Consider the following 16,466-nt stretch of genomic DNA (forward strand, 5'->3'; position numbering starts at 1 on the left):
GGTTGTTATCCTTGCCCGAGGGAATAATGTCATGTCGGTCTTCATCTCATCAGTACATGGTGTTTCTGCGGGTTGACAGGTACGCTGCATTATCTCCCAGGTCACTTCTCATGCTGTTGCAGGTCATGAGAGGTATTCTGCTGCAGATCCGTATGTTTTTTTTTTTTTGGTGCTGTCTCAGACCAGGTTACTGGTAGAGTATAGAGCTGGTTTCAGGAGAAGTTGAAGGGTATGGAGAGCTCATGATGCGAGGCAGCAATACATGTCATCTGTAGAAGGGGGTGTTGATATTACGTAGACGGACAGTGACATGATCCTGATCTCAGCAGCTACATGTACATGTAGCTCCGTCCTCGGTGCATCGAGTGTTACCGGCACGGAACATCGCCCATCACAAATGGTCCCGAGAGATGGAGCGTAATATTAACAAATTTGGTAGGGATATCTTGCTGCGGAGTCACACTCCATTGACAGGAATCATCGCCAAGCTGATGATGACGACTGTCTTCTCTCAATCAAAGAAGGAAGAAGTTTTTTTTTTTTAATAAACATTATGAAGATGATGATTTAAAAAAAATAAAAAATAAAAATAAAAATAAAAAAAAAAGGAATTGCACTCTAGGACCGGTATAACACCCGAGACACGCAGACTGTCTGAGGCTTAAACCACCATCCCGGTACATCGCGAGAGATGGTCCTAAGAAGACTGGGGGCCAGGTATCCATACTCCGTACGAGTCGTCCGCTGGCTGTATTCGTAGAGATGACGATCTACCGGTCGCCACAGGGGAAAGAAAAAAAAAAGAATGATGAGAAGTCATTAAGAGGAAACCAGCTTCTCAATCCAGGAGGTGTCAGAGAAAGGGGTTACTTGTACCGAGATGAGGAAAGGAAGGAAGAAACTCAAGCTATCAACCGGTAGATTCACCTCTGGACTCTTGGATGGGATTGGATTTTTTCTGAAACCTGGGGCGGACAGAGGAGACATGGACTGGGGGTCCCAAGGGGGTAGGAGGGATGAGAGCACACGTACCACCGTACATGCGTAATCCGTCGTGGATGGCTTCCACACACGCGCGCGCACTACGAGCACACGCCCACTTTTCTACGCCCCCCTCCCCTCCACCCTCGTCACTCGTCCGGGTGAGGAAGGGTGAGGGAGAGGGAGGGAGAGAGGCTCGAGAAGAGAAGAGAGGTCATGTTGGTGCGGTGGCAGTGAGAGATGGGTCGTGCTGACGTTCCCACATCCCGTAGATTATCTGACCAGCGAAGGGGGGGGGTACGTATCGTACCATGTACTAGCTGTAGCACGGAACACACTACCAGCGTTACTCAGTAACATCATGTATGATGCCGTACGCCTTGCTACTCTATACACTGTATGGGATCGGGTCGGAAGCCGTCTTGTTCATCACCATCACCCGTACTCTCTTGCAGGACAGCAGAGAAGAGGAGGAGGATAGGGTCCAGACGTCTGCAGGTTACCGGTAGCATCGCAGCATCGTGGGTGCGGGTACTCGCATGTCTCGTAACATCTGGCCAGCTGCGGAACGATAGACGAGCAGCACAGCTCTGACAAGCCCAAGCACAGCTACCTGGCAAGCCAAAAGCCAGATGGCGATGGCACCGCGTGGATCGTATTCTCACCACCAGTCTACGTTACATACAATGATGGCAGTCTTCCCCCATCGTCACAGCAGTGCATATATACACGAGCTGTAGCATCCATCTCCCTGCTCAGCCTGTAATCTGTGTGTGTATATATGTACGGCTGGGTACGTCACTACATGCACATGCACGAGCAGTGACTAGGTATTAATAGTTACGACTTGAATCCCTTACGGGTACTATTACTCGTAACTAGTACGACTTAATGGTGGGTAGACTGTGTGATGTGGACTCTTCTTTTTTTTTTCTGTTACCTTTCCTGTTCTTCTTCCCCGACTGACACGCGCCGCCCACAGCTCAAAGCTGTCTTTTCTCTCTCCTTGGGTTAAACTCGATCTCGTTTATTCCAACACACACACACACGTCTCCTTTTTTTTATCTTCTCCTCCTCCTCTCCTTTCCCTTGCTTTTGTTTTTAATTCTTCCTCAATCCCTCTTTCCTCCCATCTTCTTTCCTTTCCTCTTTCATTTTCCTCTTCCATATTCCTCTTCCATATTCCTCTTTCTCTACACACACACACACACACACATACATACATATACACACATACATACTTACACACACACACACATACATACATACAAACACCCTTGAACAACTACAACAACAACACACATACACACACACAATGGCTTACTCTGCCAACTACACCCCCCGACCCTTTACCGATGTCTTCACCAGTGACTCGGATGTCAACCGTCGCACATGCAGACGTACCGTCCCCATGAAGGTCCTCATCTTGGGACTCGGACGCACCGGTACAGCTTGTACGTATATAAGATGTGTCTTTATATGTATGCCTACATGTATACGTATATTGATCTGTATACATGCACGTATATATATTTATATATATATACATGCATCATATATCTCAACCTCGCCTCCTCTGTACTCATGACAAGCTCAACAACGACTGACTGACCTTTGCACCCACACAGCCATGCGTGCCGCCATGAAGCAGCTCGGTTACGTAGACACGTACCACATGATGAGCTGCTCAATCGAGAACCCCCCCGACGCGCTCATGTGGATGGACGCCCTGCGCGCCAAGTACGACGGCGTCGGCAAGCCCTTCACGCGCGAGGACTGGGACCAGCTCCTGGGCAACGCCCAGGCCGTGTGCGACTGGCCCGCCATCGCCTTCGCCAAGGAGCTGATCGAGGCCTACCCCGAGGCCAAGGTGGTCCTCACCAACCGTGACGTCGACTCGTGGCACGCCTCGACCATGCGCACCGTCTACTGGCGCGTCACCGACCCCGAGCTCCGCTGGCTGTCCAACTTCGACTGGGCCGCCGGCATGTACTACCCCATGCTCCGCAAGTTCTTCGACACCTTCTTCCGCGGCGACTTCCCCAACCAGGGCAAGGACGTCTTCCTCAACCACTACGACGAGGTCCGCAGCCTCGTGCCCCGGGACCGCCTGCTCGAGTACCGCGTCCAGGACGGCTGGGAGCCCCTCTGCCGCTTCCTCGGCGAGCCCGTCCCCGCCGACTCCCCCTTCCCCAACGTGAACGACAACTCCGACTTCGTCTCGCGCTCCCGCCGCCGCAACCGCAACCAGATGTACAACTGCGCCCTGAGGTACACCGTCAACGCCTCGGCCGCCGTCCTCGCCGCCATGGCCGTCTGGCACGGCGCTCGTCACTTTGGCCTCGTCGACACCGACAGCTCCATCGGCGCACTCCTCTTTGGCTCCATCCTCTCCAAGGCCTGAGGTCTTCCCTCTTGCCGTATAGATTCCATCTTCCCCCTTTCCTCCAAAACCTCCCCTCTGATTCTCAAGCGTCTCCTGATCCCGGTTCGAGACCATCTCTCCATCCATCTTCCTCGCCCCTCCCCCCCCCCCCCCCCCCCACCTTTTCTTTTTATTTCTATCTTTACCCCTAGGGCAAAGAAATTCGGGTTTTATTACACACAAAGGCTATAGACATCTTGTACTTTTTCTTGTTACCCCCTTATCGCGCTCTCTATGTCAATTCTCACGTATTGTTAGCTTTCCCATTTTGGTTTTTTTACAAGGTGTTGATGATTTTCCAACACCAAAACATCAAGTATCAGAACTCGTATGCTTCCAATACGAAAAAAAAGTTTTTTTTTCTTATAAAAAGTTCAATAACTTCAATGTCCTCATTCCAAAACCTCCCTGACTAATCTTGATACGTTTCCGCATTTATCCCCCTCGCCCCTCGCCCCTCGCAGCAGCTACGTAACCCTGCCTGCTTGGTGGGGTGCGAAATGTTTCACTGTGGAACCGTGCAAGGGGCAATGACGACGCGTCTTTTTTTCTTTTCTTTTGCTTCTTTTCTTCTTCTTTTTTTCTTCTTCTGGCGCTGACCGTTTTGGCCTCACCTGGCCTGACCTGGCCTGTCAATCTTTCTCTTTGCCGCCTTGTCCCGTCTCAGCGATTCGCCCACGATTATCGGACTCGCGTCGATGGCCAATACGAAACACATCCGAGTGACTATTTACAGAATCACAACTCGTACTGCTACCATTCATTGCTACTACCATTATTACCGCTGTCAGTACTGCTCGGTAACTTTACATGTGCTGCCTAAAGAGTGTTTGCATAATTTACCCTTTTAATTTTGGTAGCATCGACGCCTTTATTCCCCTCCCACACTCCCCCCAAAATCTCATCTCACTAATTTACCCTATATACACAACTACGTCACTGGCTCGTGCAGAGATCAGGGAGTCAGGAATTAACCGTTGATGTCTATGACATGTCTGAGTGATACGTGGCATTGATCCGTACTGCTTCCAGGAAATTGGTCTATTTAGCCATTGATTCATTCATTCCTGCTGACGTTGACAGTTGACAATCAGTGGTTGACGCTCATCAATACCAAGTACTGCTAGTACTACTAGTACGAGTGTTCGTGATTCTCATCAATATTGCTTCATCATCAAATCATCTACTAGCATTGACCACAGACTCACACCCACACTTCTACATATATATATATATATGTATATATGTATACATGTATATATAATACTGGTGCTAATACCAATTACTACTCAACGTTGGCCGTCATATATAATCATTATACGTGTAGCATTTTCACATCGTGCACGCACCATGCACGAACATATGCACCATCACAGTTCGTTAGTGATTTGCTCCTTTTTCGTTTTACACTTTTATTATATTTTTGTTCTTGTTTTCATGTGGTATTTTAGCATTCGTCTTTGGCTTTTCGCCCTTGGGCTTGCTCGTCAGCTTAACCCTTGGCAGCACCAGCCTTGATCAGGAGAATGTCTCCATCCTCTACGACGTAGTCCTTGCCTTTGGTCATCATCTTTCCCTTGGCCTTGACCTCGGCCTCGTCTCCGAGCTCCTTGAGGTCCCTGAAGTTGTAGACAATCGCCTGGATAAACGTCTTCTCAAAGTCGGTGTGGATGACACCGGCCGCCTGAGGGGCCTTGGTGCCGTTTCGGATCGTCCACTGGCGAACCTCGTCAGCACCCGACGTGAAGAAGCTGCCAAGCTGAAGAGCCTTGCGCATCTGGATAACCAGCTTGGAGATGGCCGACTCGGCGCCGGCCTTCTTCTGCTCCTCGAGCGAGAGCTCCTCCGACTCGAGGCGGGTCAGGCGCTCCTCGTACGACGCCGAGATAGGGATGATGGGGTCGCCAGGAGCGTTCTCCTTGATCCACTCGGCCACCTTGGGCAGATACTTGTTCTTCTTGCGAATGTAGTCCCGCTCAGAGAGGTTGACCAGGTACACGACGGGCTTGGCCGTCAGGAGGAAGAGAGGGTTGATGACCTCGATCTAATGACATGTCATAAGACGTCTCGCGTTAGCCAGATCCGTTGTTTCTCGACGGGACGTTGTCAACAGATGAGCAAAATGTGGCAGAGCAAAGAAGAAATTGCAACGAGCTTTCAGTGATCAGACGGGACGTTATCTCATGATGCCTCTAAGCGTTGTATTAGGTGAGGCATTCGAAGAGCTGGGTTAGAATCAGGCCATTGGCCTTTGTTCATCATGTGGGAAAGCAAGCTGTGGTGGTATGTTGGGAAGGCAGCAGAGAGCAAAGAAAATGGACTGATATCTTACCTCCTTGCCAGTCCAGTCACCCTTGCGAACATCCTTTCCGTCTTGCAACCAAGCAAGGATCTTCTCAATGATCTCCTGCTCTTGGCGGGCCTTCTTCTGCTCGAGACTCTGACCACCCATGCGCGTCTTCTTCTTCTGGTTCTCAAGGGCCTTCTCGACAAACTCAATGTCCTTGAGACGGAGCTCCTCGCTGATGATGTCGAGATCCCTGGTAGGGTTCACGTCACCCTCAATGTGGATGATGTCGGCATCGTCGAAGCACCGGACGACCTGGAAGATGGCGTCGACGGCGCGGATATGCGACAGGAAAGCGTTACCCAGACCGGCACCCGTCGACGAGCCACGCGTCAGACCGGCAATGTCATAGACTAGCAGGTTGGCGGGGACACGAGACTTGGGCTTGTACTTTTCGCACAGCCAGTCGAAGCGCTCATCGGGAACCACGACGGGAGCCTCCTCCGGATCGATGGTGGCATAGGGGTAGTTCTGTTTGATGTTTAGCACGTAGTCGATGTGAGGAAGATGAATGTGGAGGAGGGTGAAGAAGATGCACGTACCGCAGGGTTACCAATCGAGTACTTGGTAATCGACTGGAAGAGCGTGGACTTGCCGACGTTGGCGAGGCCGACCTGGTCGGAATTAGGTCAGACGGGACGATTCTGCATCTTCTTTTCTCTTCTTTCTGGAAAGGGTAGATAGAAGGACCGCTGGAGGAGACGGGCTCAGAGTGGTGCGCTTACAATTCCACTCTTGAGGTTGTTCCCGGGCCGGCCCAGAGGAATCTTCTCCTGAACCTGCTGCTTCTTGGGAGGCATCCTTTTCTTCTTGGCGTAGTAGCGCCTAGTACTGGGGCTGGGGTGTTGGTAGAGGAGGGGAGGAGTGGTGTGAGGAGGGGTAGCAGTGAGGTAACAGAGGGGAACTCGTCCAAGGGCTGCAGACCTAGCTGCGCGGGGAAGGAAAAAAGCTTGTGAGGGAGAAGGGGAGAGAAAGAGGGGAGAAGAGAGGGAAGACGTGGTGGGCAAAAATGGTAGCTGGCTACAAAGGGCCAGCCTCTTGGTAGTACCGAAGTAGAGAGGGAAAAAAAACTCGCTAAGCTTCTTCTTGCTTCGAAACGAAAGAGACGCCACACCACTCGAGAGGAGACACACACCAATACCAGTGACACCACCCAAGAGACAGAGAGAGAAAGTTTTTTTCTTCTCAGAAGAGGGAAAGGAGGGGGGGGGGGGGCACGGAGTGGGGGAATCGTGCAGGAAAGATGGGATGAGCAGCAGAGAGAAGACGAGGACGAACGAATTTTTTGATGCTCCCCACTTTGATGAAAAGGGTGGAGGGTTGGATAGAACGGAGTATCATTTAATCCAGGTCACATGATTCGACGCCTTGGGGCCTTGGGGCCTTGCAGATACTACGCTCAGTATGACTAAGATAACTATTGGTTGCGTACGTAATACAAGCACGTACATCACGTCACGCGCCTGACCGGAGTTGGCGGCAGGTCTGGCTTACTTCCAGGCTCTACGGCATATTCTTATAGAGGCCTGGGGTAGCAGTGTAGCACTAACCATCCCCGGAGGGTGTGGTAAGCTACTAGAGACCCTGAATCAGATGGCAAAACGTCTCTGCGCTGTCTCAATCTCCTCTCATCCTTGCATCCTTCTCTGTTATCGCATTCGCACTCGCCTCTGCACGGGCTTTGGCTATATAACGCACGATCCATCATAGCAGCCGTCATATTCCCTCATCGATAGACTGCCTCCTCCCCCCATATCCTCCCCCCCTCCCCCCCCCGTTCGCAAAGGGTCCTCTCCCCAAAATAAAGACCCCACTGGCCCGACCGGCGATCGCTGAGACACAAGTACGACAAGAGCACACAGAGAAAGGAGGAAGGGACAGAGAAGGGACAGAAAAAAAGACAATGTCTGGTCGCACGAGCGGCTCATCCCGTCATCCGGGCAGAGGGCATCGGTCGACGCTCTCTCTGCAGAAGACGGAGATCCTTATCAATGTCTACGACCTGTTACCGGTGAGTGCTTGTCTGCTACGCCGCTGCGCCAAAAAAAAAAAAAGAAAACAAAAAGCACGCGTACACCGTATAGGGATCTAACAGTATTTCAGGCCGGTCGAGTATCATCCGTCCTCTGGTCCATCGGCGCATCTCTCCTCCATTCTGGCGTCGTCATCAATGGCAAGGAATACGCCTTTGGAGGCCACGACCAGCCCGGTTTGACGGGTGTGTACTGGACCAAGCCCAAGACGGAGCCCCCGGGCGGCACATTCAGGTGCGAGCTGCTGCACGGCTTCACCCTCGCCTCGGACCAGGAGATTGACGCCGTCGTGCGCTCCGTGTCGGACGAGTTCACTGGCACCTCGTACAACCTCCTTACCAAGAACTGCAACCACTTCACCTCGCACCTCGTCGAGAAGCTTACCAACACCCCTGGACCCGGTTGGCTCAACCGCGCGGCTGCTTTTGGCGTCGCCTTCCCCTGCATCGTGCCTCGCGAATGGATTGAGCCGCCCGATTACGAGACCATCGACGGCGGAGCCCTCCTGAGTCCCGACACCGACGTCTTCGGTGACGAGAATGCTCGCATGCTCCGGTCCTCAGATGAGACACCTCGACTAGTTGGCAGTGAGAGTTCCACCATGAGTGAAATGGGATTCGAGCAGGGCTGGGATAGGGATGACGACGCGACGCCCCGTCCTAGTGGCCACCACAGGACCGTTTCTAGAGACAGCTCTGGAAGGATCTTGCCTGTCGCCGAGAGGGCGCCGGTGCGCTGATTGCTTTCTGCTCTCTCTGCCTCTGCTGTCTTTGTCTTCCTCTCTTCTTCTTCGTCTTCTTCTTCTTCTCTTTATACCCTTCGTCTTTCGTTTTATCTGCAATCTCGGATCTTGGTGATCTCGGTATCAATGGCATGGGCGTTTTGGATTTCTTTTTTCCGGGCCGGAGTTTGGAATATGATGTGGTCGGAGCTACTATCAGCCTTTTTGCGCAAATGGCACGCAGCCGTATTACTGTCTTTCTCAGCTTGCAGCGCCTTTCCTTCTCCAACTACTTCCTTCATTCTTGGAAATGCGTACATCAGAAACTTGTATTCTATGGTAGGTATGATACAAATGTTACATTGGCAAAACGTACATCACACACAGGACATTCCACCAAAACCAGTCGCCCGTGCCCGGTAGACTCTTCCAACCTGATCTCTCGTATGGCAAACATGCTCCAAACCCTGCAGTCCTCCCCCCTTACAGACGCCTGGGTGCCTTGCTCCTGGTCCCACCAAACTTGAGCCTGGTCGACTCAGCCACACGGACAATCTTGTCGCGCAGGACCTTGCCCTCGGGGCTCATGATGACCTTGAGGGCGGCCTCCCTCCCCTGGCCGAAGCCACGGAGCACCACCTCGAGCCTCTTCATCTTCATGGGCCAGCCGTTGTGGATCAGACGCTCAATCAGGTACTTGGTGAGTGAGTAGGCCGAGTCGTAGGTTCCGCGCCTCGACTTGCGGTATCCGAGGTTGCCTGCCGAGAGGGAGATGATGGGCTCGCGGTTAGGTTTCGTGCAGGTGACGTGCGTGTTATGCTTGTGCGAGTAGATGTGCAGGTGGTAGGGCTCGAGGTCCTCCTTGGACCGTGCTGACGCCGCCCCCGACGACGACGTGCTGCCCCCCATCAGAGAGCTGGTGTCCACCCCGGACTGGTTCATGGCCTTGAACACCGACGACTGCGATAGGGATGCCATCGAGTTCTTCTCCTGCGACTGCGACTGCGACTGCGACTGCCCGGAGGGAGCCTGGCGCGCACCGTACAGGTTCTCCAGAAGCGCGCGGGACTTGGGCTTGAAGCTGCTGCTGCTGTCGTCCTCTTGCCGGCGCTGGTGTGTCTGCGAAAGGCATCGCGTCGTCGTGACCCAGGGGAGACGACGCACCAGAGTCGACGACGAGGCTCCCAGAGGCTGGGCCGCCACCAGACGGGTTGTTGATGAACGGATCATCGTGTTGGTAATGGTCATTCTTCGTCTTTTGATTCGAGTATCGGCTTGCCGCTGTTAATCAAGCCATTGATATTCAAGGAGAAACGCGCGGGAAGAACATTTTCAGGTATCACCACGGACCCTCGGATGATAGTATTGCCGAGGGTCCCCTAACATTCTAAGCCGCCCCAGCAGCCCCAGCAGCCCCAGCAGGCCCCCGTGGATTGGCGCAGAATCGAAATTTCAATCTGCGCAGTACAGCGGCTGTTTTTTTTTCACATTTCCTCCTAATCACACAACCTCCTCCCATCCGCCTTTTCCTTCTTCTTTTCCAAAAAAAGAAGGGGCATCCTCTCCCTCAAAATATCAGGATGCATACCCTCGTTCGGAATGCTGCCGGCACAGAAAATGTCCTCGCCAGGGCTTCGTCTTCTCACCTGAGCCCCTACTCATACAGCACCACATCCCCTGCTTACAGGAGGTTAGCTTCCCAGCTGTCACGGCCTGCTGCCCGGGGTCACGATGCATCTCCTCTCCGTCGGGGTGCTCTGATGGGCGCGCTCTCATCTACCATCAGGGCCCCTCTGCGTTCTCCCTTCCTCCCTCACCAGCTACGACTTTCCCCGATGACCTCGGTCCAGACACGCGACCTCAACACGACTTCGCCGCGATTCCAGGAGGCCAAGGCCAAGTCGGCTGAGGCCGAGGCCGGTGCCTCCTCCGAGAGGCAGCAGCAGGAATCCACGACGGACGACAAGGAGTCCTCCGAGTCTAAGTCGGAAGAGGGCAAGGAGGGGGATGACGGAAAGGAGAAGAAGGAGAAGAAGGAGGACCTGCCTCCCCCTCCCCCCCACGGCGACAAGACACCTTGGCAGGTCTTCATGGAGACGATGAACACCGAGTTCCAGGCCTCCAAGGAGTGGAACGAGTCCACCAAGCAGATTGGAGCTGCCGCCCACCAGTTCAGCGAGAGCGAGTCAGTCCGGCGCGCCCGCGAGGCATACGAGAAGTCGACTGGCGTCGTGTCGTCGACGGCTTCGACCGCCATCAAGTCGACGGCCAGCGCCCTCGGCAAGGGCGCCGCCTGGACCTGGGACACGTCAGTTGTCAAGGGCGTGCGTAAGGCTGCCAACGTCACCGGCGACGTCGTGGACAAGGCTACCAAACCTATCCGTGACACCGAGGCTTACAGGAACGTCAAGAACGTCATCGACGACGGTAGCTCTTCGCGCTACGGTGGTTGGATCGAGAAGGAAGAGCGTCGCAAGAAGCGTGAGCTCATGGAGAAGCAGCGCGGAAACGGCGGCAAGGTGATGCAAGAGGATCCCGAGTAAGTAGCTACCGCACACACAGTGACCACGGCCACCTACTCTTGCAACAGCGTGATTGCTAACGACATGATGCAGGGCCGGAACCAACATCACGCTTCACAAGGATGCTGCATGGAAGGAGGCCTGGAGGGATTTCCGCGACCAAAACTCGTTTGTCCAGGGTGTCTTTGGCCTCAAGGGCAAGTACGAGGAGTCGGAGAACCCTCTGGTATCGACGGCGCGCAGCATCACGGACCGAATCGGCAGCTTCTTTGCCGAGAACGAGACGGCGACGGTGATCAAGCAGTTCCGATCTATGGACCCCAGCTTCCAGACCGAGTCGTTCCTTCAGGAGCTCCGCGAGTACATACTGCCCGAGGTGCTAGAGGCCTATGTCAAGGGCAACACGGAGACGCTTAAGCTGTGGCTGTCGGCGGCGCAGTTTTCCGTCTACGAGGCGCTGACCAAGCAGTACTTGCAGGCTGGCATGAAGTCTGACGGACGCATCCTCGACATCCGCAACGTCGACATCCTCCGCGCCCGCATGCTCGACCCGGGAGACATTCCTGTCTTCATCATCACCTGCCGCACGCAGGAGGTCCACGTGTACCGCAACGCCAAGACGAACAAGCTGGCTGCTGGTATGGAGGACAAGGTGCAGCTGGTGACGTACGCCATCGGCATCACTCGTGTGCCCGAGGACGTCAACAACCCGGAGACGAGGGGATGGCGTCTGATTGAGATGCAAAAGAGTGGCCGTGACTGGTACTAGTCCGACACAGGCTACAAGGGGATAGTCGACAACTTGAAGATTATGCCTCAACCCCTCTCTCAACGCACAATCTATGAAGAACAAGAAGAAAAGAAGCCATTCTGTTGGGGAATGTACCAGCATACATGTCATAATATCTGTACTATATGTTTTGAACAAAAAGGGGAAGGAAGACGGAAGGGGCCATGTACGAAGACGAGGAGGGTAGACAACATAAAAAAAAGGAACACGCAACTCTAGGGTTGTTTTGTATGTGCACTACTTTGTATAGGAAGCGTTGGGAGTATATCGTGGGATGGAGATTTACCACTGAACTTGCATGAATTTGATGATGTATTTCACTTGAGTGTCTACGGAGTATTCTTAGGTATATTACGATAGTACAGTATCTACTCCTCTATACACGTCGGCATATATCAAGACCAACTGTCGAGCGCTCCGTACTTGCATGTATACATAAAGACGACTGAAGGCAAGATTGATTCATAAACTATCCCGTTTAATCGACGTGCTTCCCGCAACTAAACCTGACTGAACAAGAGTAACGCAAAAAGGAAGCAGGAAAACAGAGAAGTAGTAAAAAAAACAAGAACAATACACACACACAAATAAAAAGGTAAGCCGTGTCCCGCCAAGTCCAAAAACAAAACATGTCTAATCCTCCATGGATGTAATAAACAAGAAGAAGGAGGAGGAAGGAAGAAAGGCTCCAGGGAATGTACAATGGAAAGGCAAGTGAGAAGGTAAAGACAGTCAAGGAAAAAACAGTTGAAATGAGGAAGAACAACGCAACGCCATGTAGATGCAACCAGGATGCGAGCCCCGGTGGAGAGGGAAGGGAAGGGGAAAGGTATATGAAGACAAGGAAAGGAGTATTAATTGGGATTCTCGCCAGGATCAACATCATCATCAGGATCCATACTCAGCGTACCGGCAGCATGGTTGAGAATGGCAGCAGTCTTCGTGATGAATCGTCTGGCCTCGTCCCACTCTTGGGCTTCCACCAGGTCCCGTATGGCGGGGAAGTAAGACTTTCGGTCGTCCGACCAGAGTTGGGGGCCGAATACGATGTGTTTGAATTGTGTTCGGTTGGGGATCTTTCAAATGTTAGCCTTATACCCCTTGGGGGGACGCGAGGATGGACGAGAGAAAGGAAAGAAAGAAAGACAGAGGGAGAGAGAGAGAGAAGCATACCCCACCACCTTGCTCTAGATCCAAGAGCTCGGTATCGAAATTACCCAGAATGTCATTGAATCGAAACCTCATGTCGCTGAAATCACCACCTTCCCACCCGCCATTGGCGATGACGGCATTATCCCACACCTCCTCCCACCTCGAAAAGTTGAAGGCGCTTTGTTTGACCCGGGCCGCAGCGTCCCGCAGCTCCTTGAGATCGAGGTCAACCTTGCCGGCCTTGTCGGAACCAGAGGAAGCATCATCAACAGCAGCGGCAGCGGCAGCAGCATCCCGAGAGCGAGAGTGAGAGTGCTTGGCCGAAGTCTTCTCCTTGATCCAGTCGTCCAGATCGGCGACCCAGCCACCGAGAGAGTCGGCGTAGGCCTCGATGTCCATGGGGACGATGGCCCGGTCGGCCAGGTCGAGGACCATGAGGCCCACCACCTGCGCCATGCGGGAGTGGTACACGAATCCCGGGTCGATGACGTTGTCCACCAGCTCGAAGTCGTCGTAGCTGGAGTGGTGGGGGACGGCGCTGCCGCGGAACTCGACGTCGATGGTAGACGTGCCCGATATGTCCTGGAAGGCGACGTAGTCGCTCTCGGAGCCCGGACCGTCGTAGACGGACCCGCGCTTGTCCCACAGTTCGCGCAGGGTCGCGTTGAGGAATGGGTCCTCCACGCGGCCTAGGGCGTGATAAAGTGTCTTGCGCAGCGCCGGCGACCCGGATGCGTGGAACTCGGTTCCCGACACCGCCGTGTCCAGGTTGATGTAGGCGTAGGCATCTTGGCGGAGCTCGTCCAAGTGGTTTTCGACGTACTCGGTCGACCCGATCATGTTGTACTCCTCAGCATCCCACGACATGAACTCGATGGTGCGCAGGGGCCGCCACCCACGCAGCACGAGGTCGCCAAAGATGCGCGCCATCTCGACCAGTACCGCCGTACCGGAGTGTGGGTCCGTGGCCCCAAACCCCCACGAGTCCCGGTGGTTGCCGATGATGATGGACTTGGCCGTCTGCTCCATACCCGCGATGCGTCCGTACACATTCCAGATGGGCTGCTTGGTGTTCTCGTCCTGCTCGTTCTTGAGCCGCACGATGGGTGACTTGTCGTCGCCCGTCCACCACTCGTCCACGTCCGGCACCCCGCCCTTCCACCCGTCCGGCACCTTGCCACCGTGGCCCTTGATCTTCTGGAGCAGCACCTTGGCGTCCCTCCAGGCTAGCGGCAGGCTGGGGATGCCCACCAGCCCGGGCGCGTCCTGCACCTTCATCCGCGGCATGCCCTCGTCGCTCGGCCAGCCGGGCGTGAGAACGTCGCCGACCACCCAGCTCGTCAGGCTGACGGACCCACGCTGCACGCCGTCCTCGGGCATGTACGGTCCCTTGGGCCATACGGGGCCCTTGAGGAAGCCGTCGTCGGCTGGGTCACTGTAGATGATGCAGCCGGCGAAACCGGCCAGCTCGGCGGCCTTCACCTTGAGGGCGCGGTCCCGCTGGGTACCGTAGTAGCGCACGAGCGCGATGGCCCCCTCGGTCTTGATGCCTCTGTCGGCGAGCCGCTTGAAGTCGTCGCGCGAGCCGTAGTTGGCGTAGATGAGCGGCCCGCGCACGTCGCCCGCCTTGGAGTGGCCGTGGAAGGCGTAGGTCTGATGGCCGGCCGTCTCCTCGCCATGCTCCTCCTCCTCCAGCTTGGCGGACCACACGGCCTTGTCTTGGTGCTTGGGGTCCATGATCTGCACGGCGCGCCCGTCCTTCTTGGGGTAGTTGATGTAGGCCACGTACTTGTCGAGCCTGATCTCGTCGAGGCCCATGCGGCCCAGCATGGCCTCCATGTCCATGGCGGTGGCGTAGTCGCCCTCGGTGCCGGCAATGTGGGCGTAGCTGGAGAAGTGCTGGACCGTGTCGCGCATCTGATCCGGGTCCACCATGTTCATGATGTGGATGCGCAGGTCCTCCGGGTTGAAGCGGTACCCGCCGCCCAGCGGGCCGCCAAACGAGTTGAAGAAGTCGGTCGAAAAGACGAGGTACACGAACCCCACGAGGATGAAGACCGCCAGCACGCGGGCAAACACAATCACGGCCAGCATGCCGTCGACGCGCGGCACGTTCCACTGCCACACGGGGCGTGCCTGCTGCTGCTGCTGTGACTCGGAGTCGGTGCCGGCGGTGCTGCTGTTGTTATTGGCATCGGCATCATTATTCTCGCCTTCGGCCGGTGGCGAGGACGGGAGACGGATGCGCACGCGCGGCATGGTAGGTAACGTCGGTCGCCAGGACCAGCGCCACCTGGGAAGGGCAAAGGCTATCCTCTTGCGCCAGAGGTTTGCGCGCGAGTCGGACGGCTCCTCAATGTCCATCTCCTGCATCTCGCGTCGCACGTGGGCGGCCTCGTCGTCGTCGACATTATCGCCGTCTGCGTCGCTCTCGAGCAGGCTCTCGACGTCCGAGTTGTCTGATTCGACCGTGGGCGGGCGGTACCCGTCTGGTCGGCGTCTGGCATTGTTATTTGACGATGACGAGTCGCTGGGCCCGCCGTTGTTCTGTCGGCTGAGGAGAGACTGCGCCTCCGTCTCGTTGGCGTCGTGTTCGCCATCGTCGACTGACGACCTTGGCGGCGGCCAGTCGTCGTACCGTCGGCTGCCGGTGGCCAGGGCCTCGTCGTACGTCGGTGGTACCGGGTCGTAAAAGGGCTGCTTCTCTGAGGGCGCCATGACGGCGGCAGGTTACTACTACCTTGGTGCACAGGAGCGGTCGTGTAGGATGATCCGTTCTGCGTCCATGCAGGGGGAGGAGGGACCGGTGGTATGTGGTTTGGAGTTCGAAGGGGAAGGAAAAGAAGGGTTCAACGAGGGTCAAGTACAGGCATAATCAGAGAGAAAGACACACATGCAAAAGCCGATGGGATGATATGTACGTCACCACTCTTCAGACGAAAATTCCTGGGTCTGTGTCCAATGTCGGAAATGATGTGGGGAAAAGAGAGAGAAGGAGAAAGAAAGGAGAGGAGGGGATTAAGGCGATGTCCACGTAACAAGAGAAGACAGTTGGTGATGGCGGTTTGGGGAGTTTCGGGGGCGGAGCAGCTGTCTGCGCGCTTTGGGGGCGCTTTAGGGGCTTCGTTAGGGGCTTTAGGGGCGATGTTGGGCTCCGTTAGGGGCTTGGCTTTATTCGGTGCTCAAGTATATGTAATCTGTACGGAGTATGTGGTTTTAGGTCCCCGAGGCTCCCTCCTTCTCCCCCCCTCCCCTGGTATCTGCATACGCCATATGTACGTGTATCCATCCGTATCTGTCTATTATGGATCGTTCGTATAACTCCTGGTCTTCTTTTCAAGGACGATTTCACCATTTTCTACACAATATGTTTCTTATCTAAAGGATATCGTTGTTGCTTTACTATCAACGCATGTCTACAAGATACGTGCAGAGGCGCACGTGCGTACTGCAGCAGAGAGAGACAAGAGGATCTTTCAACCTCATCGCTAGCCA

At 54.6% G+C, this 16,466-nt stretch overlaps 6 protein-coding genes across 6 annotated transcripts; 3 read left to right on the plus strand and 3 right to left on the minus strand.

Moving 5' to 3' along the window:
- Positions 1-2,611: 2,611 nt before the first annotated feature.
- On the plus strand, positions 2,612-3,385 carry GMORB2_7315 (NAD dependent epimerase dehydratase; the record flags this gene model as incomplete). The annotated part of the gene is made up of 1 exon (XM_035469280.1): positions 2,612-3,385. The coding sequence occupies one exon, from the start codon at positions 2,612-2,614 to the stop codon at positions 3,383-3,385; it is 774 nt and encodes a 257-aa protein (XP_035320975.1).
- A 1,513-nt stretch (positions 3,386-4,898) lies between these two features.
- Positions 4,899-6,553, minus strand: GMORB2_7316 (obg-like ATPase 1; the record flags this gene model as incomplete). The annotated part of the gene is made up of 4 exons (XM_035469281.1): positions 4,899-5,450; positions 5,739-6,224; positions 6,296-6,367; positions 6,479-6,553. The coding sequence occupies 4 exons, from the start codon at positions 6,551-6,553 to the stop codon at positions 4,899-4,901; spliced, it is 1,185 nt and encodes a 394-aa protein (XP_035320976.1).
- Positions 6,554-7,656: 1,103 nt separating this feature from the next.
- On the plus strand, positions 7,657-8,525 carry GMORB2_7317 (DUF862; the record flags this gene model as incomplete). The annotated part of the gene is made up of 2 exons (XM_035469282.1): positions 7,657-7,764; positions 7,857-8,525. The coding sequence occupies 2 exons, from the start codon at positions 7,657-7,659 to the stop codon at positions 8,523-8,525; spliced, it is 777 nt and encodes a 258-aa protein (XP_035320977.1).
- Positions 8,526-8,990: 465 nt separating this feature from the next.
- Positions 8,991-9,737, minus strand: GMORB2_7318 (small subunit ribosomal protein S11; the record flags this gene model as incomplete). Its single annotated transcript, XM_035469283.1, has 1 exon — positions 8,991-9,737. One exon carries the CDS (start codon positions 9,735-9,737, stop codon positions 8,991-8,993), a length of 747 nt encoding a protein of 248 aa, XP_035320978.1.
- Positions 9,738-10,342: 605 nt separating this feature from the next.
- Positions 10,343-11,798, plus strand: GMORB2_7319 (mitochondrial import inner membrane translocase subunit TIM44; the record flags this gene model as incomplete). Its single annotated transcript, XM_035469284.1, has 2 exons — positions 10,343-11,046; positions 11,123-11,798. The coding sequence occupies 2 exons, from the start codon at positions 10,343-10,345 to the stop codon at positions 11,796-11,798; spliced, it is 1,380 nt and encodes a 459-aa protein (XP_035320979.1).
- Positions 11,799-12,673: 875 nt separating this feature from the next.
- GMORB2_7320 (Transferrin receptor-like dimerization domain) lies at positions 12,674-15,689 on the minus strand (the record flags this gene model as incomplete). Its single annotated transcript, XM_035469285.1, has 2 exons — positions 12,674-12,895; positions 12,993-15,689. 2 exons carry the CDS (start codon positions 15,687-15,689, stop codon positions 12,674-12,676), a joined length of 2,919 nt encoding a protein of 972 aa, XP_035320980.1.
- Positions 15,690-16,466: the final 777 nt, after the last annotated feature.

Source organism: Geosmithia morbida, assembly GCF_012550715.1.
Source record: "Geosmithia morbida isolate 1262 chromosome Unknown scaffold_8, whole genome shotgun sequence".
NCBI classification, from domain to species: Eukaryota; Fungi; Ascomycota; class Sordariomycetes; order Hypocreales; family Bionectriaceae; genus Geosmithia; species Geosmithia morbida.